Source organism: Nelumbo lutea, chromosome 6, assembly GCF_056320005.1.
Source record: "Nelumbo lutea isolate HS-2025 chromosome 6, American lotus-T2T, whole genome shotgun sequence".
Lineage (NCBI taxonomy): Eukaryota > Viridiplantae > Streptophyta > Magnoliopsida > Proteales > Nelumbonaceae > Nelumbo > Nelumbo lutea.
In genome coordinates this window covers 60975619-61000462 of record NC_142689.1, presented here as the reverse complement: position 1 = coordinate 61000462, position 24844 = coordinate 60975619, and the positions used below count along the sequence as shown (strand labels likewise).

At 34.9% G+C, this 24844-nt stretch overlaps 1 protein-coding gene and 1 pseudogene across 2 annotated transcripts; one reads left to right on the top strand and one right to left on the bottom strand.

The window, feature by feature from the left end:
* Positions 1–725: 725 nt before the first annotated feature.
* On the bottom strand, positions 726–1232 carry LOC148849151 (AUGMIN subunit 2 pseudogene; annotated as a pseudogene).
* A 4183-nt stretch (positions 1233–5415) lies between these two features.
* On the top strand, positions 5416–21203 carry LOC148849150 (putative methyltransferase PMT24). Of its 2 annotated transcripts, XR_016100493.1 has the most exons (9): positions 5416–6887; positions 6984–7133; positions 7253–7523; positions 8248–8358; positions 10310–10484; positions 10611–10883; positions 11268–11462; positions 11562–11876; positions 20905–21203. XR_016100493.1 is itself a non-coding variant. In XM_088948880.1 (8 exons), exons 1-8 carry the CDS (start codon positions 5475–5477, stop codon positions 11776–11778), a joined length of 2805 nt encoding a protein of 934 aa, XP_088805006.1. In that variant the 5' UTR covers positions 5416–5474; the 3' UTR covers positions 11779–12023. The 2 variants fall into 2 exon arrangements, 1 of the variants encoding a protein (XP_088805006.1); XM_088948880.1 differs by lacking the exon at positions 20905–21203 and having other exon boundaries at positions 11562–12023.
* Positions 21204–24844: the final 3641 nt, after the last annotated feature.

The following is a 24844-nucleotide window of genomic DNA, read 5'->3' as shown; positions in this document are numbered from 1 at the left end:
CATACAAAAAGAGACAAGCTTGCCAACAAATTAAAAGGGAAGTGAGCCTGATAACTTAATGGGCCTAAAGTCCATTTTGAACTAGGTTAATTTGATTAATTAAATATGGGCAAATTTGATATTAGATTTGGATATAGATCAGCAAGAGGATAAGATAAGTCTTATCCACTTAAGAGTTCAGATCCAAATAAAGATTTGGATCAAAGAACTCTTTCTTGATAGGATTAGGAAGATGATCCAGATAGGTTATAAATAGAGGGCGAATTCCTTTTATTAAACACTTTTGCAGAATCCAGTTCTTTCCTCTATTCTTGCCGCCCTACCCTGTTTGATCTCCATAGTCTTGGATTGATCAAGATTCGATTTTGATTTTGATTTTGGCTAAAAAAATCAGATCTAAAGTTGTGCTCACATCCCCTATGTGATCTTTGCTGAAGGATTATTGTTCTTATTGAATAACTACTTTATTAATCCTACTTCATCCTAAGCTGTGTCATCTTCAGTGGAGGCAGAATTTGGTGACCTCTTTAGGCATGAACACCTATGTTGAAGCTACATTTGTGGATTCTGTATCAGGTATGTTCCTCCATCCTTTTGGTTTCAGATCTGGTCTAGCTTGTTTCAATAACGAACATTGAAAAATACAGTTTTTCTAAATCAGGGAATACGATTCCCAAAAAGGAGAATGAAATTTTTTGAAATTTCGCTCAGCCACCCTGCATGGTTCAACCATCCATATGTGGATCTCCCTTCCCTTCAGTCAAGGCCCCATAATCATCACTTACAGCCTTAAGCAACAGTTCTAAAAATTGTTTCTGATATTCTACTTCCACTAGAATGCAATCTAATGAATATGATTGTTGACGTCGAGCAATGATGCAATCTTTATTCTGAATAATGTCCTTCAATATAGTAGTAATCCTTGCCAGTGATTCGCACTTCTTTTCCATTTCACTCACATGCGTTAGATGTGCAATATTCTTGTTGTCCTTTCGACCTTGGAGCTCCACTTGCAAATCTTCTATTTTTCTTTGTACAGTGGTTAACTCTCTCAAGACCTTTATCAGATCATCACTCTTGTCACCAGTATTGGTAGACAAGCTTTGCAGATCTTCTTGGGAAGGAGGAGAAGAAACTATAAAACCAAGATCAGCTGCAAGAGACAATGCATCAAACCTCCCTCCTAGGCCCCTAAGAGGTTTCTTTCCAATCCAACTTGTATCACTCCCCATTGAGATATCAGCAATAGCAGCCTTCCAAATCAATAGTAGGCCTTCTCTCTTCTTTGGTCTGGGTGTTGGCCTGAATTTACACAATGCACCAGGGGAACCATAGTCTCGTTTCAATATCTGACCTCTTTGATTCGGAATCGGTCTGAAGGGATCTATTGTAAGAAAATGGAGTTCCGAGCTTAAGCTTTTCAGAGTTTATGAGTAGAATGTATGTTGGAGCTAACATGATAGACCCACGTTTCTTCTACTCTTAGCTGGCGTGAATGATGAACAAAAGACTCACAGCAGTGTATGGGATGTGAAAATGAAAAAAGAACAGAGAAGAGAGGGAGAAAGAGAGAGAAAGAAAAAGAAATAAAAATCAGTGAAGGGAGGGGTGTCGTTTGCTATTTCTCTAGCTCTATTCGGGAGGTTGGGGATGATGGATAGTGACCTTCCTTCGAGTTCGGCTCTAGTTTCACCAAGAAGGGATGTCATGCTAAAGTTAGAATCAATGATGGAGTGATGTGTCGTTGCTCCAAAGAAGTGACCGGAGAGGAGGAAGAGAAGAAAATGCCATCGCTGGGATCAAGAGGTTTTGTCCGCCGAGTCGCCGCCGCTCCTCTATTTTCATTCGAAGGGGGTAAGACAAGGAATAGTCAATTATCTCCCCTCTCTACTTTAGAATTTTCCCCCTACTCCGTTGCAACAGTTGGGTTTGCATTCTTCCACTCTATCAATAATAATAGAAAATGTAAGATGTTGCTCTAGTTACAAAGTGATTAGATGACCTTTAGGGGTAATTTCATAGCTATAAATGTTTTCCGTCATGATCATTGATGGAAGGGAGGTTTTTGTCAAAATTTTTAAACATAATGGGGAGGTTTTTGCTAAAGTTAAACTATGGAGGAAGTTTTTATGATTGTTAGAAAGTTCAGGAGAGGTTTCTATATTTTACCCTAATAATTATTTATATTTTGGGTTCAACTATGATATGGGAAAGATATGATATCTGGAATTTTTTGACAATCAATTGGTATCATAAATGTAGTAGCCAATCAAGTGTTATTTATCAAAATTCATGGGTGGATTTTGATTGGTTAAAACTTTTCCAATCCATATATTTCCTACATCATAGATTTCACCTTATATTTTATATACGACATTTAATAAATTTTTTAATGAAATCGACCAACTTGGCCAATTCGACCCGAGTTGGTTGGTTTCTATCATTTTCAATTGTCTTTGGTTAAACAATTTCCAAACCTGACTATGTTGGATCAGTTTCACTTTGGCCATTTGTAAATTGACCAAAATCATACATATATATATATTGTACACCTTTAGTATAAGTTTTTAATACAAAAAGTGGAAAAGATTCCATATTTCTTAATCCAAAATAATTTATATCATAAATTTAATTTTTAATAATGCAATTGCAAATTTTTTAATTTAATTTTAATTTTTAAGTTTAAATCTTTTGAATTGACCAACTAAACTCAAAATTGATCCAAACTGATACAATCTGAGTTGACTGATTTTCACTAATGGTCATTTAGTTTCGAGTGACTAACTCCCCAACCCAACGAGGTCGCTTTGGTTGGCCAAACAACTCACAACTAAACCGAACCAACTCATGAACACTCCTAATTTTAGCTAAATTAATAGTCTAATCTCTAATAAATAACAATAACTTAATTTCCAATAGTTATTAAGAATTTATAGCAAAAATACATAATTATTGAAAATATATTGATAATGAAAATACAATAAATACCTAATGAAAATAATAAAGATAATAATTACAAAACGAAAATAAATACTAAAAATATATTAAATTAATCAATAAATAGTGTAATATAAAATAATATTTGATACAAGTGAAATTAGTTATTTAGAATATTATTTAGTTAATTAAATAATATCATTATTTAAATTTTAAAATATTATTTATTTATTGAATTTATTAGTTTATAAAATTATAAGTTATATTATTATTACATAATTTTGCTATTGATTTTTAAAATATTAAATTATTATTAAGTTGAATATTATGTTATAATTATTTTTATTGTTTTAAGATTTTTTTAATTTATTACATAATTTCTTTATTTTAACTATTCAAATCTAGTTATTTTAAATATTTCATTAGTTAAAATATTTTGTTATTTAAATATTTAAATTTTTATTTGAAACTTTTTTATTTTAAAGTTATTACATAATATGATATTTTTTGTTATATAATTATTTAGATATTTTTATTATTTTGTTATTTAAAATATTTAGTTATTGAAATATTTTAAATAATATTTTATTTTTTAATGTTACATTTTTATTTAAATAACAGTTAAATTGAATAATCCAGAAAACTGTAATTTATATTGATAGTACATAATTTCATGATAAAATTTGTAAAAGTATAAAATTATTAATAATATGTATATTATTAAATCTATTATAAGTATTTTCTATGTTTTTAATAAATACTTTGAAGTTATTATATAATTTTATTAGAATATTTAAATAATTTTTAAAATTTTTAATTCAAAATTTAGATAGAAATAGATAAAAAGTGGAGGAGAGGATAAATATGAATTGGAAATAATTTATGAGAGAAACTCTCTACTAAATTAGATATAATTTAGGAATAAATGAGAATTAGAGATAATTTAGGAGAGAAACTCTCTACTACATTAGAGATATTTTAGGAGAGAGAGGAGAAAGTGGGGGTGGTAGTTTAGGAGAAATTTTAGGAGAAGATACTATTTAGGCAATTGGGATGTGTAGTAGAGAGAGAGAGAGATTTTTGGTAATTTATTTTATGGGGAAGAAGAGCATCTCATTGGTTGTTTAAAAAAATGGCATAGAATTAAAAAAATAAAAAAGTCAAAAAAATGAGAAAACTTCTAGAGTGTTGTGTTTTATCTAGTGTGTATATGTATGTGTTTGTGTGTGTGTATGCGGGCGGCACAACCTATCACGACCCATATATACTATATATATATATATTTATATTTATATATAAATATATAATAGTATATAATATATTAATAAAATAAATAATTTTTTTAAGTTTTATTATATTAATTTATTTAATTATTGTATATATAAGCAATTATATACATCAAAATTCATATAAAATTAAAATTTTAAGTTCTTTTTTCAAAATTTTTAAACAAGTAGCTTTGAACCAGTCCATGACCTGACCTAACCCAAGGCTTGGCCCACTGACCAGCCCAACCTGCTACACGGCACGACATGGCATGGGCCTGCACGGACTTGGGCCATAGGCCATGCTAGGCCAATCGCCCAAGTTATCACAGGGGAGGGTGGCATGACCTGGGATGGCCCATAGGCCTGCTATTTACACGCACTACCCGCAGGCTATAATAGACCCAATTTACACCTCTACACCCAAGTCAACGAGTTGCTAATAAAAACAACAGCTTTTTGGTAAAGACACGTTTCAGGGGTGAAATAGAACCAGTTTTGTGGTGGGTTTCTGGGTCAAATGTTAACCATGGTAATCAATAATAGTTCAAAAACCATAGTTACAGGAATGGCGACGGGTGACTTTGGGGCAGGGGTCATATTCCCTGTCTCCAACCCTGATTTTGGAATAAATCCTCGTCTTCGACTCTAATTCTCGTCCGAATGGTTCCTTCGATTTGAACCTCTTAAAATTTTTTAGTTAATATTATTTTATAAAAAAATTATTTAAAATAAATAAAAAATTTAAAATATAATTGATATTTGATTGTCATTCCTACAGCTACATGGTCACATGTCCCAACTCCTAAACAAGATTTTGATCAGCCGGGTTTTAGAATCGGACTGCCCATTAGGCCTTTAGCACTGGGCCAGGTCCCAGGCCTGTAGCAAATGGACCAAACTGGAGCACTTCCTAAGAGATGGGGCCTGTGCTCTGGCCCACGAAAACGCCCTACAGCTACAGCTACCCGTTGCTACAATGCTACTTGCAAGGGTGTGATCAACCTCAACTACCAGACTCGGTCCACTTAATTCATCAATCCACCCTTTTGTCCGCCAAATCTCCTCCAACTTAGGATCTTGGATTGTAAATTTGTAAGTTTGGATGAATGTCTTGAATTCGTAAGTTGGACGAATTCCTCTCTCTCTCTCTCTCGCTCTCTCGCTCTCTCTAGATCTCTATTCTTACCTACAGAACACAAAGCACAATCCTTCTTGCTTTTTATAACTCAATTTCTTATTTCGTTCTTTTCTTCCTTCTGTAAGTCGAACATGGCTTTTGGCAAGGCACGCTCCAGTAAGCGCTCGTCGTCGTCTTATACGTCGACGGTCACTATGGTTATTTTCATCGCTATCTGTGTTATTGGTCTATGGATGCTAACATCCTCCTTTATTCCGCGACAAACCACAAGCACTGCCAACGACCTTTCTTCTTCCACCAATTCTCGAACTCACTATCAGCACAAGGACCCTCCAGCCTTCGAAGACTCTCAGGGTGACCTCCCTGACGTCGAACCAAAGCAGATGGTTGAGATGTCTAATTATGATTCAAAGTCTCGGGAAGACAAGCAATCATCAGTATTGTTGCCAGAGAACCGCTCAGACCCAGTTGTAGAAGGCAATGCAGAAGACGAAACTGAGCTAGAAAATATTGAGGCCAGCAACGACGATGGCAATCCTAAAAGTAGTAACAATGAAGAACATGAGAAGGATCAATCTTCTCTCGAAGAAGAGAACACGGTAGAAACCCAGCAAAGAAAAGAAGAATCCGCTGATGTCGAACAGCAGGCAAAAGAAGAGAGTGAAACAGAAGAAAAGCAAGAAATCTACGCTCAGTCTGAACAACAGACAACAGAAGTCCAAAGTACTGAAAGAACTCAACAGGATACCCAACAGGAGACTGCAGAGTTGGAAAGCCAGGAAAACACGGATCACTCCCAACAACAGATATCACAGGAAGATCATCAGGAGATATCTGATTTCCAAAACGCTGAGATTCATGAGGGGATTTCAGAACCAGAAATTCGACAGGTTATGAACGAGGAAACCGTACTACAGGAGCAGCAGGAATCCGAACAACAAGACGAAACAACTGACAACGAAGAATCCCAACAGAGTGAAAGAACAGAAGCTGAGAAACAAGAAGGTCAACAGGGCGAAGAGAATGACAACAGTTCCAACCAGGAGACTCAGCAACAAGAACAAGATATTTTGACGGAAGAAAAGGAAATGGACTTGAACTCGGGCGAGTCGTTCCTGGGTGAAGCCCAATCGGAGACTCAGCAACAAGGTATTATGACGGAAGAAAAGGCGGCAACGGATTTGAACTCGGGGGGCGAGTCGTTCCCCGGTGGGGCTCATCCGGAGATCCCAAGGGAGTCGATCGAGTCAAAACAGAGTTGGTCGACCCAGGCGGTTCAATCGGAGAACGAGAAGGAGAGAAGAAAGAAAGGACCGAACGGTATAGACGGGAACCTGTACGGATACACGTGGGAACTGTGTAACGTAACAGCGGGCCCGGACTATATACCGTGTTTGGACAATGAGAAAGCTCTGAAGAAGCTACACAGCACTGGACACTACGAGCATCGCGAGAGGCACTGTCCAGACGAAGCTCCCACGTGCCTGGTCCCACTTCCCGATGGATATAAGAGATCCATCGAGTGGCCCAAGAGCAGAGACAAGGTAAAAGATCAAAAGGATCACAGCCGTTTGATTGTCATATTTGAACTCCTTCCTTTCTTTTTCTTCATATGTGCTCATCATCGTACGTGTATGTAGATATGGTATCACAACGTTCCGCGCACGAAGCTGGCGGAGGTGAAGGGTCACCAGAACTGGGTGAAGGTGACCGGAGAGTTTCTAACCTTTCCCGGCGGTGGGACCCAGTTTATTCACGGTGCACTACACTACATCGATTTCATCCAGCAGGTACGCACTGTGAAGCTTCATACTCAGATCTGGCTAGCTCTTCTATTATTTGTAAATAGTGTTCAGTATTGTTGAGTGTTGGATCGATCCAATTAATTTTGCTGCTTGGTGCTGTGCAGTCAGTACCAAAGATTGGATGGGGGAAGCGGAGTCGAGTGATATTGGACGTTGGGTGTGGAGTGGCCAGCTTCGGTGGGTATCTATTCGGGAGAGAAGTTCTAACCATGTCGTTTGCACCGAAAGATGAACACGAGGCACAGGTCCAATTTGCTCTTGAACGGGGAATTCCGGCAATGTCTGCCGTGATGGGTTCTCAGCGGCTGCCATTTCCAAGCAGGGTCTTTGATCTTGTTCACTGTGCACGTTGTAGGGTCCCTTGGCATGTAGACGGTTTGTAATTGCTTCTCTCCCTACTCATTTCAATGCACATGTTCAATCATTTAATTGGTTTCTCCATCTTTAAAATACGATAATTCAATACCCGAACTTTAGAAAAAGCGTAATAATTTAGTAATTACGCGTTAACCAGAAAGAGAATAAATACAAACACGTGCAATGCAAATGCATGAAAAATAATATAAAATATAAAGTTACTCCTTTCAAACTGAGCCCGAAGGAATACAAATGCAAATTTGTAGAGAGTAAATCCTTGTATTTTGTATGTATTTGCATCGTACAAATTTGTATTTATATACCTTCCAAACTAAGCTTTAAGTGTCATTTGAAAAGATATAAATGTCTTTCAAAGGTCATCTAATTCTCTTTATAAACCATTCAAAAGTTGACAAAAAAAATGAACAATTTCAAATTCTTACCTCTTCTATTTAAGAAAGTTGAGGTTGTCTTAATAAATAGTTGATAAAAAAAATTAAATGACACTTAAAAGGGTATTTGTGTCTTTTCGATTACCATTTAACTGCTGGTTAATGGGATGGTTAACAATAGATATTGGATTGGCAATTTTTAAAGTACTGAATTGTGAATTGTGGCATTTTAAAGTTATCAAAGTGATAGTAGACGCAAAGTACAGGGCCCTAATTGGAAAATTTTCCTTTAGTCTTTGCTGCTTTTGCTTTTTTGATCATTTAAAAATTTGGAGCATTAATTGTTGCAGACGGTATTCTTCTTTTGGAGATAAATCGTGTTCTACGCCCTGGCGGTTATTTTGTTTGGTCAGCCACCCCTGTGTACCAGAATCTGAAAGAAGATGTGGAGATCTGGAAGGGTAGAATCTTATATCTCATCTTAATTTATTTATAATTGAGGCTATATTTGATTTGATAAATTAGTGCTTAGGAGCTTTATGGGTGGGTGGGTGGAGGGGGGGAGTGGGGAGCCATGACCCATATGCGGTGAAAATCCCATAATACCAATTTTAAACCTCACTTAGATTTTGGCCCTACTTAAGTTTATTGGCTTTTTTACTCTCCATCGATCCATGATTGTTAGCTTTTGGCCCCCTTCAATAAAAATTCTTAGCTCTGCCATGCTTAAAAATAAGTGATTATTTTCATAAGTGCTTATCAGCATTTGGTGAAAAAATACTTATTTTAAACAAGAATAATTTATAAGGATGACAATTTTGTAGGAATTTTTTGGTATCTAACCCGTCTTAACTCTAAATAGGACTTGTTTATCAAAACCCTATAGAGTATGCATTTTGACTTTAGGATATCCAATACCCTACCTTCATGTTTATTGGTTTACCCATTTACCCTCATGGTTTAACAATTAAGAACAAGAGTCCAAGAGTTATTGATGGGTAATTCTTCGCTTTTTTTTTTTTTTTTGGTTCTTTGAAATTACAAACTTATTTGTTTATCCATTCTCTTATTTCACTTAGTTTTATTTATTTTTTGACTTATACTATCTTATTTTGCTCTTTTATATGAAAGTGTTCTATATAATGTTGGTTCTTGTTGAATGTTGTTGGTTGATAATGAACTTTGAAGAACATTCTTCTATATATTTAATATTGAAACAAGGACTAAAGTATTAATATTGAGTATTGTATCAGGCAATTTGAATATAGATACGGATACAGATATGCTTTGGAAACACATGAATATAAACAAAAAATATGGAAAATCTTAGATACACTATGGAAATACATACAAATTTCATAAATACATTAATAACACTAAATTTAAGGTCAAATAGCCATAAATAATCATATATACATATACATATCATATGCAAAATCATAATTTTTAATTACTAAAATAATTATTTCATTTTTAAAAATTAGACTTCTATAAATTTTTTAAAACTAAAAATGATTTTTTTCATATACATGTAAATTAGTGGATTTGATAAATTCAAATCTTTTATTTTTGTATTAATATTATATTCTTGAATGTTTTGTATACAAAGCTTTTATTTTTTTTTTGTAAATGATAAATATAGTGTTATTTAATAGATTAAAATATTAACTAATAATTATAAAAAGATATATAAAAATTGTAATTAATATATATATATATATATATATATATATATATATCATGCACAAATTTATAAATTTTAAGTATTAAGATAATTATTCTATTATTATTATTTTATTTGTATAAATATCTTGGGTTTAAAATCATCATTTGATGTAAATTTGGATTTGATAGATTATTTATTTCATTTAGTTATAAAATTTTAATTTTAAATATTATTGCTTTTAATTTTTATTTGGAATTTTTAATCTTCAATATGTATTATATGTTTGGATGAATACAAAAGTTAATAAAACTTATTTTATTAGTGGCTTTAAAGTAGTGTTAAGAGTTTCTACACCATCATTAGTTGATTCGGGTTCAAGTCACGCTTTAAATTTTAATAAACTTTTTTTAAGTAGAAAGTGTTAATTAACCTTTCAAATCAGGTGGGACGGGTGAGGACAGATTTGAGAAATTGAGAGGAAACATTAGACAGGTTTGGGAAAGGTTTGGCAAAATGAGAGCATTTTGCATAGGTACCCTACTCATTTCCATTCCTAATAGAATTTGCGTTTTCCAAATAAATACTTATTTTCAAATGCAGATAAGTCCGCTTATTGCAGCCTAAAATAAGTGATTATTTGAATAATCACTTATTTTTAAACACTCCCAATCTTACCCTTACAATCGAATAGCTTTTTCTATTAGCACATGCAGTTTATCACCAACCTTTCTTTCTTGTTATAACAGCAATGTCGGCACTTACACTATCAATGTGTTGGAATCTTGTTACCATCAAGAAAGACAAACTGAATTCTATTGGTGCGGCGATATACCGTAAACCCATCACTAATGAATGCTACAACCACAGAAAGAACAACAGTCCTCCCATGTGCAAGGATGAAGATGACCCAAATGCAGCGTGGTAGGTTTCATCAGTCCTACACATTGGAATTCGTTCTGTTCCTTCTTTCATAGAATTTGAATCCGTCTCTGTCGTCTCTTAATGCTTCTCACTCACTCATCTGGGTACTGCTGCTGTATGTCTAAGGTATGTACCTCTGCAGTCGTGCTTGCAGTGGGTGCCTGTTGCTGGGACTGAGAGGGGCTCCCAGTGGCCTGAGGAGTGGCCTCAAAGATTGGAGACGCCTCCCTACTGGTTAAACAGATCTCAGATCGGAATCTATGGAAAACCAGCTTCTGATGATTTTGCTGCAGACTATGAGCACTGGAAAAGAGTGGTGAGAAAGTCCTATCTTAGTGGTCTTGGTATCAGTTGGTCCAACGTGAGAAATGTGATGGACATGCGAGCTGTTTATGGGGGGTAAGGATCAAGGAAATCTGTTGTTTGTCTCGTTGGTTTGGTATAACAATCATCAAGGCACCATCAACTTCCCCAATGGCCCATTTGGTTCAAGGGACCCTTGGGGACTGGAATAGAAATTGGAATGAGTCGTTCTAATTTTGACTATTTGGTTGAGCAGAATCAGAATCCCATGCCTATTCCTGGTGGAATGGCATTTCCCTAATTTAGGGAATGGTCATTCCCTTCCCTCCCTTGAAATGAAATCCGATTCCAATTTTCATTCCGATTATTGTCTGAACCAAACAGGAATAGACCATTTCGATTCCGACTGTGATCAAACAGACCCTAATTACTTAAATTAGAACTGATGGAAAAATGATATGTTCATATTTTGTACTTCAGGTTTGCAGCTGCACTGAAGGACCTAAAACTGTGGGTGATGAATGTGGTGACCATAGATTCCCCAGATACACTTCCCATCATCTATGAGCGCGGTCTTTTTGGGATATATCATGATTGGTGTGAATCTTTCAGCACTTACCCCAGAAGCTATGATCTCTTGCATGCTGATCACCTCTTCTCCAGGCTGAAGAAAAGGTAGGATTCTGTCTTCTACTTGCTGCCATTAAATTATTTTATATTTTTCTTCTTCTTCTCCTTCTCATTACCATGTTTTAACTGATTTGGATTTCAAAGGTGCAACGTTGTGCCTGTGATGGCAGAGATCGATAGGATAGTCAAGCCAGGAGGTAAACTGATTGTCCGCGATGAGTCCAGCATTGTGGGCGAAGTTGAGAACATATTGAAATCCCTCCACTGGGAAGTTCGCTTAATCTTTTCAAAAGATCAAGAAGGAATCCTTAGTGCCCAGAAATCTGATTGGCGACCGAGAACATATTCAGCTTCTTCTTGACTTTCGGAAGTTGTAGTAGCCCTCATGGTATATGGAGATTTTGACCAGTATTTCCAAGGGAAAGCCTGATGAAAGTAGTGCTTCTCATCCTTTGTAGGGTAAGTTAAATTCGACGAATCCGGCTAGGTAGATGCATCTGTTTTGTTTTGCAGATTGCATGTAAATCCGTAAGAGTTGTACAACTATAAACCAATCGAGGAAGAGTTGTAGTTGATGAATGAAGATAGCGTATAAGCATTGGTGTAGTGTAGTCTCCCCAACAGTGATATAATCTCTTTTGAAGGTCCATGACCAGGTAAACCAAGGGGGAAACCTTGTTAACAAACCTTGTTAAGGTAGTTGTTTGTAATTTTTATATTTGGTAGGGATATAAGTGTAATTTTCATTTTTAGTAGGGGTTTAATTTTAATTTTTAGTTACTAGGTTTCTTATAAATTCATATTATGTTAGGACTGTATTATGTTATGTTTTGAAGAATAGAAACTTTGGACTTCTTTTCCTTCTTAGAGTTGTCTCCTCCCTCTCTACTTTCCCCCATTTCTTTCTTTCTTCTTTTCCTCTAATAGGTGCTCCATCAATTTGGTATCAGAGCTAAGGTTCAGTCCCACGTCTTTGTCTAGCTCCACCATTGAACCAAAGCATCTACAACTTAATCTGCAACCTTTGTCTCTTTCCACTGACTGAACAAAGGTTAGATGTGTCTCTCCTTCTCTGTCTTCCTTTTCTCCCCCTCCTCCTCCTCCTCCTCCTCCTCCTTCTTCTTCTTCTTATTCTTCTCTCCAATCTACATCTGAACCCTACAACAGTCATCGCCTCTCTCTCTCTGTTTCTTTTTGGTTTGCTTCTCCTTTCTTTCTTTCCCCTTTCTCCTTCTTCCTCAATTATGTTTTCAGCAAAAGAACCTTAACAGTAGCCATCTCTCATCCACCCTCCTCTCTCCTATTGTTCCACTTTCTCTTTTCCCATTGCCTCTTTCTCTCCCACCTTTCCCTTCCTTTTTCTTCTTTTTTTTGTCTTTTCCTCTCTCTTCTTTTTTCTTCTTCCTCTTCTTCCATTCCTATTCCCCACTTTCCCTCTTTTCACTTTCTTGATGTTACAAATATTCAGCACCATTCCTAGGGGTGGAAACAAATTAATCTTTTCACAATCTATTCAAGCTTGGCTCAAGAAAAGCTTGATTTGGCTCGGTTTAAACTGAGCATCAAGCTGAACTCAATCACAATATATAGGATGATTTGCTAATCAAGCTGAGCTTGAGACCAATGAAGCTCGACTCATCTAGCTCGCGAGCCTAATCGAGCCTAATGCATACATACATACATAAATACATAATATTTATTATATGTATAGTAATATTTATATATATATATAATATTTTCATTTTTTATGTATAACAATAAATAATTTTTATTTTTTATAGGAAGCTTGGCTTGTAGTCAAGCTCAAACTTGCAAGCTTTTGAGCCAAGCCGAATTCGAGCTCGAGCCTAACATTGTTTTGGTAAGTTGAGCTTAAATAGCCAGGTATTCGGCTCAAATCCACGCTTAACCGTTCCTATCCCCTTGGTTATTTTCTTTCTTTATTTACTTTCCCCTCTCTCCTTCCTTCCTTCTTCTTCCCTTTATTTCCTTTATTTTCTCTATTTCTGCAACCAAGCTAAAAATGCCCCTGCAACAACATCTCTCTCCCCTCTCTTTCTATTCCAACTAGTAGCTAATTCTAAGTAAAGAACCTAGTGTAGCAGCAGATGAAACAACCACTTCTTGGGTTGAAACAAAGCTTCAAACAACGTTGGAAAGATGTCTTCATTCTCTACAAATTGAATCAAAGTTACATCAGATTATGAAGCCCAAGGCCTTTGTCTTCAACATTGCTATTAGCCAACAGCATGTGTTCCTTCACCAAAACCACAAAAGTGTTTGCTATAGCTGAATCTAGAAATTAGAGGTCACCAGTCCAAAGAATCCTGTATTTAGTTATAGCCAGAATTCCAGAAAAACCATCAAAGTTGAATAGGAAGGTAATTTAAGCACTTCGAGATATCTCCTCTATTTGAGCTTTGGATTAATTCATTAATCTATTGAGTAAGTAAATTAGTGTTATCAGGTCCTTGGCAATTTTTCAAAAGCCAAAAATACATATACCTTCTTACCATCAATAACCTGCATATTATTGTGTGCCCTCATCTTTCATTCATTCATTCATTCATTAAAAAAAAAAAACAAGCCTCTTGTTTCTTATTTCCTACATATATCTCACACCTATATTATTGCATGAGAATAACATAGTTTCTTTTCAGAATTTTATATTTTCTAAGAGTGCCTTGCCTTAGTTTAGAATTTTGATTACTTATTTGTGATATTTTATCTGTATTGGCATTGCATTCTTATACTTTTATCCCATTAACCTTTCATTAATACCCTATCATTACCAATGTTGAATTTCTACTAGGGTAGAAGCCTTGTCCAAGAGCTAAGAAAACTTGACCAAAGCCCAAGAAGAAACAAAAGAAATTTTCGAAGAGAAGATACAAACCCTTAGTTCAGATATAAATACCCTTAAAGATTTTATGACTGAATTAATGAAAAAAACATCTATATCCATGGGCAAGCATCTTATTGAAGATTCAAATAATGATTCCCAAGATTCTACCATAGGAAATAATTATAGAAATAGTCAACCCCTAGGTCCTAGTGCTCAACAACTGGGCATCCTCCCAACTCCCACAAGAATTAGCTGATGACGATGAATTTCTAGAATGTGACTTTGAGGATTATCCTAGACATAGATAGTATCATGATAGACATTAGGATAAATTCTCTCCGCGTTAATGTTAGGCCCAAGATGATCGAAGAAATTTCCCTGACGATGATGAAATCACAAAGAAGGTCAAAAGTAGATATTTCTAGTTATGATGGTAGGTCAAACCCTAATGCTTTCCTTGATTGGTTAGCAAATATAGAAGATTACTTTGATTGGTATAACATGTCTGATACCCAACATGTTCTCTTTACCAAGATAAAGTTAGTAGGGTCTGCCAAGCATTACTAGCAAGGGGTGCAATGGGACATTGAGTGTCTAGGTGAGGCACCCATCACTTTGTAGGCTGAAATAAAAGCTAAATTGAAGGAAAAATATCTTCCTACATATTATAAAATACAATTATTAGAGTAATGGATGGATTTGAAACAAGGATCGTCGAGTGTGATCGATTACCTTAACCGATTTAAGGATTTGTCTATGAAATGTAATATAAGGGAAGAATAATGGGCAACTCTCACCAAGTTCATTAATGGTTTAAGACTTGATTTGAAAAGGGAATTGAATCTATATTATCCTTACAAAATAGAAGAGGTTTGCCATAAGACCTTAGAGCTTGAAAAATTCCAAAAGTTGTCTACCATTCATCGTATGTCTTCCCTAGCTAGAGAGGCCCAAGCACCCAAATTGCTGTCTTTTCAAAGGACCAATAGGCTTGCATAGCCATAACTAGTGATGTCTAGTGGTAGTAACAGTCCTATCCAAAGAACCAATAGTAACACTTAATAGTTCACAACAAAAAGGGTTGGACATTTAGGGGTGGATTAGAGCCAAGCCAAGCCGAATATTTGACTATTTGAGATCGACTCGCAAAAATAGTGTTAGGCTCAAGCTCGATTCAAGCTAGAGACTTGAGCTCGAGCTCAACTTGATTCAAAAGCTCGCAAGTTCGAGCTCGACTGCAAGCCAAGCTTTTTCTAAAAAATAAAAATGATACATATAAAAATAATTTATTTATTTTACACACAAGAAATTAAGAATTATGAAAATTATTTACTATTATACATAAAAATAAAAATATTATATATAAAATATATTATTATATGTATATGTATATGTATATGTATGTATGTATTTATTATAATAGGCTTGATTAGGCTCGCGAGCCTCACAAGTTGAACTTCACTGGGCTCAAGCTTGGCTCAAAGTTCGATCGATTTAAACCGAGCCAAATCGAGCTTTTCACTAGTTGAGCTTGAATAGTTTATGAGAAGCTTGGGTCATGGCCACCCCTACTAACATTCAATGTTTTAGTTGTCATGGTAAAGGACATGTTGCTTCACATTATCTAAATCGAACTTCATCCATAAGCACGGGTGTATGTAAAAGAGTCTTTTGAGGGTGAAGATGTTGATCAAGTTGTTGAGTCTTTAGAAGAACCCTCTAAGGCTGAATTTGAAGAGGACCAAGGTTGTGATCATCACCTTAGTGTTATGAGGTGTATTCTATCCACTCTTATTGAGACAAATGACTAGAGGTACACTAGCATTTTTTAAGCCTATTTTAAATGTGAGGATGTTGTGTGCAAAATCGTCTTTGATGGGGGTAGTTCCATAAATGTCGTATCCAAATCTACCATATCAAGAAAGAAACTTAAACCTGAATCACACCGACAACCATATAGAGTAGCTTGGGTAGATGAGATTTCTTTACCCATAACTGAGAGATATTTGGTTCCCATCTAAATGGGTGATTATTCAAATAAGATCCGATGTGGTGCTCTACCTCTAGATGTTGCTCATGTCTTTGTTGGGGTGTCCATGGTTATATGATAGGAATGTCACCCATTATGGTCAATCAAATACATAGATCATCAAGCATAATGGGAAATCTATCTTTGTGAAACCAGTTAAACCATCTGCGAAAGACCGAAAAAGGTCTTCCCAATTAACCCTCCAAAAAGGAAACTTTTGCACATTCTAACTCGAAGATAATTTCAAAGGGAAGGCAGAGAGAGTCAAGTATAATTTTATTTATTGTGGCTAAAGAAGATGCTAGGGTTGATTTTGTAGAATCAACTATAAATTCACCTGAGATTGCAACCCTATTGAAAGAATTCTAGGATGTGGCCCTAGAAGAATTGTCATGTGAATTACCATCCTTGAGGGATATTCAACATGCTCAAGGATGTGGCCCTAGAAGAATTGCCATATGAATTGCCATCCTTGAGGGATATTCAACATGCCATTGACTTATTCCCAAGATCTCAATTGCCTAACCTTCTGCATTATAGGATAAACCCAAAGGAGCATATTGAATTGCAATAAGTGAACAAATTTGTAGAAAAAAAAAGGTTTTATTCATGAGAGTTTAAGTACTTGTGTTGTGCCAGTTCTATTAACTCCTAAGAAAGATGAATCATGGAGAATGTGTATCGATAGTCATACAATCAATAAGATCGCAATTAAATATAACTTCTCGATACCTCAACTTGATGATATGTTGGATCTCATGGCCACAATGGTTTTCTAAGGTTGATCTTTGAAGTGGATATCACTAGATCTGAATTAGAGTTGGTGATGAATGGAATACTACTTTTGAAACAAAGTATGGGCCCCATAAGTGACTAGTCATGCCCTTGGCCCCTATTTTGATGAATTATTAATCTATAGTCATTTTAAAGAAGACCATCTCAGATTTTATGGCTAGTTCTTGAGACAATTCGAGCTCAAAATCTATATATGAATTTAAAGAAATGTTATTTTTTGTAGTTGGAGGTCATTTTTTTCAATTCAGATTTCCTACTAACTTTATTTGCTCTCCACTCTACTTACCCAATTAAATTATACCACCTGTCCCAAACCAATGTGTCATAATATTTCCAACAACCCAACAAATGTTAACCTTAACCTCCGTTACCTATTATTTTATGCATAGATCTTTTGGGAAAAATCAACTCATAGTTTTTAGTTCCCACCATTTTCATTACTACTATTGTCAAGCCAAGAGTTTCCCTACAAAAATCAAAGTCTTCATTTACCCCCACCAACATTCAACCAAACCAAATCAAATCACAATAAAGGAGCTTTGATAAATAAAATACCCAATTTACACCAAAACAAAAGAATAATACTAGTAGTAGATCTAGGAAATGGAAGAATAAGCTTTAATGTTGTGATATACACCTCAAATTTAGATCATTCCAACAAAAAAAAATAGAGCAAGTAATCATTAATGGTAGCAAATGAAAGTGTTTGTATAGAAAATTTAGATGAAATCAATAAACAAGAAGGCAGATCTAAAAAAACAAAGGAGTTTGTTTTCTCTGGAAAGGGATTGCATCCACCTCTGAACAACAAAGATCAATCCTGATTTGATAGGCTGCCCAGCTTTAAACTGTTATTTGATTCTCTGTTCAGAGTCATCGGATCTGTTATTCTTGAGCCACCATAGAGGAGAGAAAGGGGGAGAGGAGATAATGGATCCATTACCCACTTTATTTGAGTTGTCGTATTTGTTATCCACCTCATTTGATTTGACAAGGAACAATCAAATCTCTTAACCACCTTATTTGATTGGTCGTTCAGGCTTGAATCGCTTGATATGTTCAAGCTTGGGCCACCGTCGTGGAGAGAAAGGGGGAGAGGAGAAAATGAATTGTTCAAGTTTGAGTTGTTGGATCTTTTCAGGCCAGCAATTGACAATTGGTTTTCTAGTTTCCAATGAGAATAAACGGTCGTGCCATGAATAACTAAAAAAGTGAAAAGTAGGGATTTATTTTTTAAAAATTAAAAATAGATATAATATTTTTGAAAAATGAAATAAGATAATGGAAGTTAACATTTGATGAGTTGTTGGAAATGTTAAATCTTTTTGACACACGGGTAGGAACACGTGGTATGATTTAATTGGGTTAGTAGAGAAGATAGTAGAAATAGGTGAGTAGGAAATCCACACCCCATTTTTCTAGGATTTATTGTGTCTTCTAAAGGTGTAGTTGTAGAGTCTTCTCAAGTGAAAGCAATTAGAGATTGGCCAAAACTCACACCCATTACTGAAATTTGGAGTTCCAAGGGTTAGTTACCTTTTATAGGCGATTTATTAGAGGATTCAACTCCATTATGGCTCCTATTACTAATTGTATTAAGAAAATGAAATTTCAATGGACACTATCTGGTTCTAAGGAATTCAAAGAGATCAAAAAGAAAATGATTGAGGCACCTATTCTCCAACTTCTTGATTTTAATAAAGTTTTTGAGGTAGCACGTAATGCATCAAGAGTTGGAATTGGAGGTGTTATAAGCTAGGAGGGCCATCCAATTGCATATCTTAGTAAGAATCTCAATGATACTAAACAGAAATGTTCCACTTATGATAAGGAGTTTTATGCAGTGGTGTAAGAACTCTGACACTAGAGGCATTATCTATTATCTCAAGAAATTGTATTGTATTCTGACCATCATGATTTAAGGTATTTGCATTCACAACATAAACTATCTTAATGCCAAACATGCAAGGTGGATTAAATGTATTCAAGAATATACATTTGTTCTAAAACATCGTGTAGGTGTTGATAATAAACCAACAGATGCCCTTAGGCATGTACTCATTGTTCTCCAAACCATGAGCATCAATGTGATAAATACCCTTCTTGCCCAGATTTTGGTATCATTTTTCTTGATGTGCAAAGTGGTAATCAACATGATTATGTGGATTTTGTTATTCATGATGGTTACCTATTTAGAGGATCTAAGTTATGTGTTTCCATACCTCATTGTAAGACTTTTTGATTTGGAAATTACATGCCGAAGGAATAGCTAATCACTTTGGTTGAGATAGAACTATTTTTGTTGTTGATGATAGATTTTATTGGCCATCTTTAGAAAGGGATGTAGCTAAAGTTGTCTTAATGTCGAACATGTCAACTAGCTAAAGCCAAAAAGAGGAACATTGGATTATACACACCTTTACCTATACCCCACACTCCTTAGAAAGATATTAACATGGATTTTGTTCTTGGATTGCCTAGAACAGCTAGAGGACATGATTCCATCATTATGGTTGTGGAAAGGTTTTTCAAAATGGACCATTTTGTCCCTTGCCATAAAATCGATGATGCCTCAAATGTGGCCAAATTGTTTTATAGGAAATTATTAGGTTCCATGGTTTCCCTACTTCAATTGTGTTAGATAGGGATGTTAGATTTGTCAATTATTTTTAGAAAACATTGTGGAAACTCTTGGGTACTAAGTTGAAATTCTTAACTGCTTTCACCCACAAACTGATGGTCAAACTAAGGTTGTTAACCGAAGTTTAGGAGATTTACTTAGATGTTTAGTTGGTGAGCGCTTAGGTAGTTGGGACTCAATGTTTCCCATTACAGAAATTGCTTATAATAATTAAGTCAAACGATCTACTGACAAAACACCTTTTAAGATTGTCTATGTCTTTACCCATCATACACTCCTTAACCTTGTTTTCTTGCCTCTTGGTGCCCATACTTTTTCTTCTACTAATTTTTCCCAACATATCTGTGATTTTCATGCTAGTATAAAATGAAATTTCCTCTAGGTAATGAAAACTATAGACTTGATGCAAATTCACATCGCAAAAATCAATAATTCAATGAAGGAGATTATGTCATGGTTTGTGTGCAGCCCAAGCATTATCCAAAACAACCCTTTAAAAAGTTATATGCTCAACCCAATGGCTAGGGGTGAGCATTATTTGGTTAATTAAAAAAAATGAATTAGTCGAACTTTATTATCTATAATATATATATATATATATATATATATATATATATATATATATATATTAGCATATAATACATATATGATATGTATAAAATATATTATATTGTATTATATTATGTATTAAAATATATAATTTATTGTATACGTTAAATAATATATAATATATATTTCGGTTATTTCCATTTTTCAATATTTTGGTTTCGGTTCAGTTTTTCATTTAAAAATTCGGTTTATTTGGTTAGGTTTTTAACCGAATAAACCATTTGCTCACCCCTACCAATGGCCCATTTTGCATCATTTGAAATATAGGACCTAATGCAAATGAACTTGATTTACCTTCGGACATGGGAATTAGCTCAACTTTCAATGTGAAGGATTTGTTTCCTTATTGAGGCACCTTTGAACCTCCTACTCTACCCGTAGGTGTGCACAATCAGCACTGCTTCACTTTCAGTACCCATACCCATTCTACCCTGAGCTCAGCTTTCACATGCTGAGCAAATTGAGAGTATTCTCCAAGATGAAATTGTCACTTCCAGATTAGGTGGCTTTCAATGTTATCTTTTGAAATGGAAAGGTCGCGCTGACATTAGTGCTATTTGGATTTCAGAAGAACTTCATCACCTAGACCCATATCCATTGGCGCAGTATCATTCTCTTACCTCTCTTGAGGGGAGTTCTTTTCTATCGAGGAGAATTGATGGAGATCACTTTGAGACCAAAGCACCAAGTAGAATTTTAGGCATAGACAACATTAGTTTAGACTTTACTCTGATTAATGCAAAATTTGGGTTTAATTGTAAAATTACTTCTTAGTAAGGGGTTATTTGTAATTTTCATATTTGATAAGAATTTAAGTGTACTTTTTATTTTTGCGGGGATTTAATTGTAATTTTCATTTTCTAAGCTTCTTATAAATTCACATTATGTTAGGATTGTATTATGTTATGTTTTGAAAAATTGACACTTTGGACTTCTCTTCCTTCTTCAAATTGTTTTGAAGAATAGTTTCTAAGTTTGTTTCTTTCTTCTTTTCCTCTAACAAGTGTTATATAAAAATGTCATTGAGACATTAATAGGGGTGTTAATCCTACTAGAACAAAGAAAAACAAGAAATTCACACAAGTTTGGCCTTTGTTGCTAGAAGGCCCTAGTGCTTGTCTTTACACTATGCTTTTGAACATTGCTTCAAACAAACAAAGAACATTGGCTTTAAAAAGTATTCCCTAGTAGATTTTATAGTGCATAAAATATTCAATACAAACTTCTTAGTATTTCCAATACCCCCATTGCCTTTTCATCGTAGACCTTAAGTTTGCTATTACTTATGAAAACAAGTAATCCATAATCCATGCATCCTTTCTTTTCTCTAGCTTAAAACTTAAAACACAATACCATGTTTTCATATTGACCTCTCGTAGAGCTAGCAATTCTACAATAGAAATTTACAAGAAAATGAATAGTAAAAGAGAAACTAAAAAAAAAAAAAATGTATATAAAAATTAGAAGAAGATCCAAGAGGGTGGAGTCAAACAGAAGCTTAAAAAAAGTTTCATTTCAGGTGAACTATTTTTGCTGAACATTTCAAGTGAATCTGATGCTTCTCTATCACTAGGGACTTACAAAGGCAAAGAAAATGGAGGGAAGAGCTCTAGTTTAATAGTACTTTGTCGAATCTCCTAATTTTACTATGCTTTCCCTTGCATTCTAACCTTTTCTTGGTCCATGATAGTTCATTTGTTTTAGGAAATAAGCTAAATCAACTTTCAACTTTTTTTTTTTTTTTGTTTTGTTTTGTTTCAACATTCCATCGGTATCACCTTCAGTGGTGATGAAATCCAGCAATGCATAGTACCAATATAACATTTTTGAACTCCCCAATGCTTATCCAAGACAAAGTGATCATCAAGCAAGCTCCTTGACTCCTAAATTTGTAGTGCAACTTCAGTAAACAAACCACACTCAAGACTCAATGAGGACTGTCTTAAAATTATAAACGTCATTATATTCTTTGGATGACTATTGTTGCACCCATTGGATGGTATATGCAAGCTGTTGCTCCTAAATGTAAACTCCCCACATTAAATCTCCAACAAGAAAATGCATCCTCAGATTGAATTGCAGTTAGTAAAAAACCAGGAACTCATAAAGAGTACGTAACTTTTTTTTTTTTAATTAGTGCGAAAATTTACATGATGGGTAAAGAAAAACCTTAGAAATAAATATTATGACAAGAGGGTCAAATGGAAAGAATGCAAAAAAGTTATACACAACCATGATGTTTGATGTTTCATGGATTTGACAAGGATGAATGTAGTTTCTAGAACCTTCTTAGGTTTGTGAGTGTGATTTTAGCTAGTCTCAAGCATTCCACTACTGTTCCTTGACAAATAAAGAAAATAGACCGTAGCCAATATAACACATGTTACCAAGCGGCTCTCATCATCTTACTTAAAGTTTTATCAAAATACAAATTTACCCTATAGATGACTCAAATTGAATTCAATGAAAACTCTAGAAAATTATACCCCATTACACCCCTAAGTCCAAATTCTAGCAATTCAAGAAACTTGATTTGTGAATATACAATGAACTCTAAGGCATAAAGAAATTCATTATTATGACAATAATGACCATGTAAAGAGAGAGAGAGAGAGAGAGCTACAACCAGTAGGATTTGGAGAAGACGACAACCCTATTGGAGTAGATGATGTTCTGTACAAATGTCAATGTGAGGAGCGCTTTATAAGGAGCAAATCTTAATTCATTTGGTGCGGTCTTTCTCTCTCTTGCTCGCTCGTTCACAATTCAAAAGACATTAGGATAACGATATAATGAAACAAGCTCAATCTTCGATGACAAGTTGGGATCGCTTGCAAACAAAAGACATTCCAAGATCGTTCCAACATGATCGAAACCGCACATCTCATGCATGGCAGTTTCCACTTTTATGGTGGATTCCAATCTCATGTAAGATGTGCGGTGTTAGATGATGTTGGGAGGGTATTGGAACGTCTTTTATTGGCAGGTAATTTAGAATCCTCAGTGGCTACCCACTTGGCACTATGTGTTAGTAGCTTATCCAAGATCATTCGTAGGTTCATTATAGGCGTGTTCAAATTCGGTTATTAAACCAACAACCAAATTAAACCAAATAGAATAAGCTAATTCAGTCTGATTATTTCAGTTTTCAGTTCGATTCGATTTTATGAGTTTAGAGATTTTGATTTGGTTTCAGAAAATATTCAACCGAATCAAATCGAAAACTAAATTAACCAAAATAAACATAATACATTACAAGAGCATGGTTATTACCAACTTCTATACTGACTTGGTGCAACTTGGCTTAAACTCGGAGCTCTTTGTCTTGGTCCAACCAAGAACCAACATGCTGGTTCAAGTTCAACTTTACCAATAAAGATGATTGGAGAGATGTTATTGCTAGAGGTGTGCTTATTAAGAGTGTTGTAGAGATTATTCCTTCCTATGCTTTATCTACATCTCTGATTTCTCAACAATTTGCACGTACTTTGAATTCCTATGTCGGGATTTTTTGTGGGGATGCATTGGTAGGTCTAATTTTATTTATTTGAAGAAGTGGAGTTCTTGCATTCAAAGTAAGGAAGTGGGTGGACTGGGTTTCATAGATTTCAAAATACTTAATACTAGTGGATGGGCCCCTGCTTCACAAGGGTTGGAATGGAATTGTAATATTGCTATTTGCTGCATTAAAAAAGACAATGATTTCTTAATAAGAAACTTACAATTATAAGTATTCATGTCTTGAAACTCATATAAAGATTTAAAAGAGATCATCATGTACTCTTTTTTAAATATTGCTTCAGTAAAGCATCTCATATAAAAGAACACGATCATACAGTGATAGTTTTGAGTTCTACTTCATAGTTGTCCTTTATTTCACATTGATAACTCCCAGTTGACCCAGACGATACGACCATTTGACCCGAGAACAATCTAGGCAACTGGTTCCGTTTTACCCCAAACCCGGTCCCTAGCTAAAAATCGTTGAATCAGTCAACAACCCGTTGACCTGAGCTGTCAAACCGTTGACCCGTTCAACGGTTTTTGGCCATTTTTTATTTTTAATTTTTTTTTTGTGAGAAAGGGAAATCCGTTCGAACTGGACGATCAAACCGTCGACCTGAAAACTGGTGGCCAAAATTGTTCCATTTCCAGATTATTTTTTCTAGATGTCAATAATTAGACGAAATAACTTTGTAGTCGTAGTCATGGAAAGGGTGAGCATTGCAAGGGATTCCAAAACCTTGAAAGATAAATCCAAAGTGACCTTAAACACAAAAAAAAAATGCAGTAAATCCACCAAACTGGAAAAATCAAGGGAAAAAATCAGAAAACCGAGTCCAAAGTTTTGCTTTGAAACAAAGCTAAATATACATGCAATCAAAGAAAGAGACAAAGCAGATCATCTTGTAAGAAAAATAAAACATTGTACAAGAAAACCCAAAGAAAAAAACAAAATGGAAGAAATAAAATTGTGGTAAACCCTAGACCATTTTGAACATAACTAC